The sequence below is a fragment of the Myotis brandtii genome, unplaced genomic scaffold (assembly GCF_000412655.1).
Source record: "Myotis brandtii unplaced genomic scaffold, ASM41265v1 scaffold1466, whole genome shotgun sequence".
Lineage (NCBI taxonomy): Eukaryota > Metazoa > Chordata > Mammalia > Chiroptera > Vespertilionidae > Myotis > Myotis brandtii.
Window position 1 is genome coordinate 272,292 of NW_005355270.1, and position 328 is coordinate 272,619.

The window sequence follows — 328 nt, forward strand, 5'->3', positions numbered from 1 at the left end:
CTCAGAGCCAGCCAGGGCAGGGTCATGGCGAGGGCGGGCACAGGTCTGCAGGGCGGGCCGGGCAGGAAGGGGGCGGCCTCACCGTGATGGTGGACTTGCCCGCGTTCCGGCCGAACTTCAGCAACAGCGGTCGGGTCACCTTCTTCTGGGCCACAATCTGGGGGTCAGGAGGGTCAGGGAGGGGTTGGCCCCTGCTGCCCGGGGGGACCCCGTCTCCCTGTCTCCTCACCCCGGTGGCCCGGCAGCCACCGCCACGGCCCTCTCCCAGACACTCTGTCCCTCTGTGGCCACCACCTGCTCTGCAGGACACCCTCCTTCCCCTCCTTCC

The 328-nt window shown here is 70.4% G+C and overlaps 1 protein-coding gene across 1 annotated transcript in view; it reads right to left on the reverse strand.

Annotated features, from left to right (window-relative positions):
• CPNE7 (copine VII) overlaps positions 1–328 on the reverse strand; it is a gene marked incomplete at its 5' end in the record, with an annotated part of 19,649 nt that overhangs the window by 7,462 nt on the left and 11,859 nt on the right. The window contains one exon of the mRNA XM_014535619.1: positions 25–157. Within this exon, the coding sequence (XP_014391105.1) occupies positions 25–157 (133 nt within the window). The remainder of the gene's footprint in view (positions 1–24; positions 158–328) is intronic.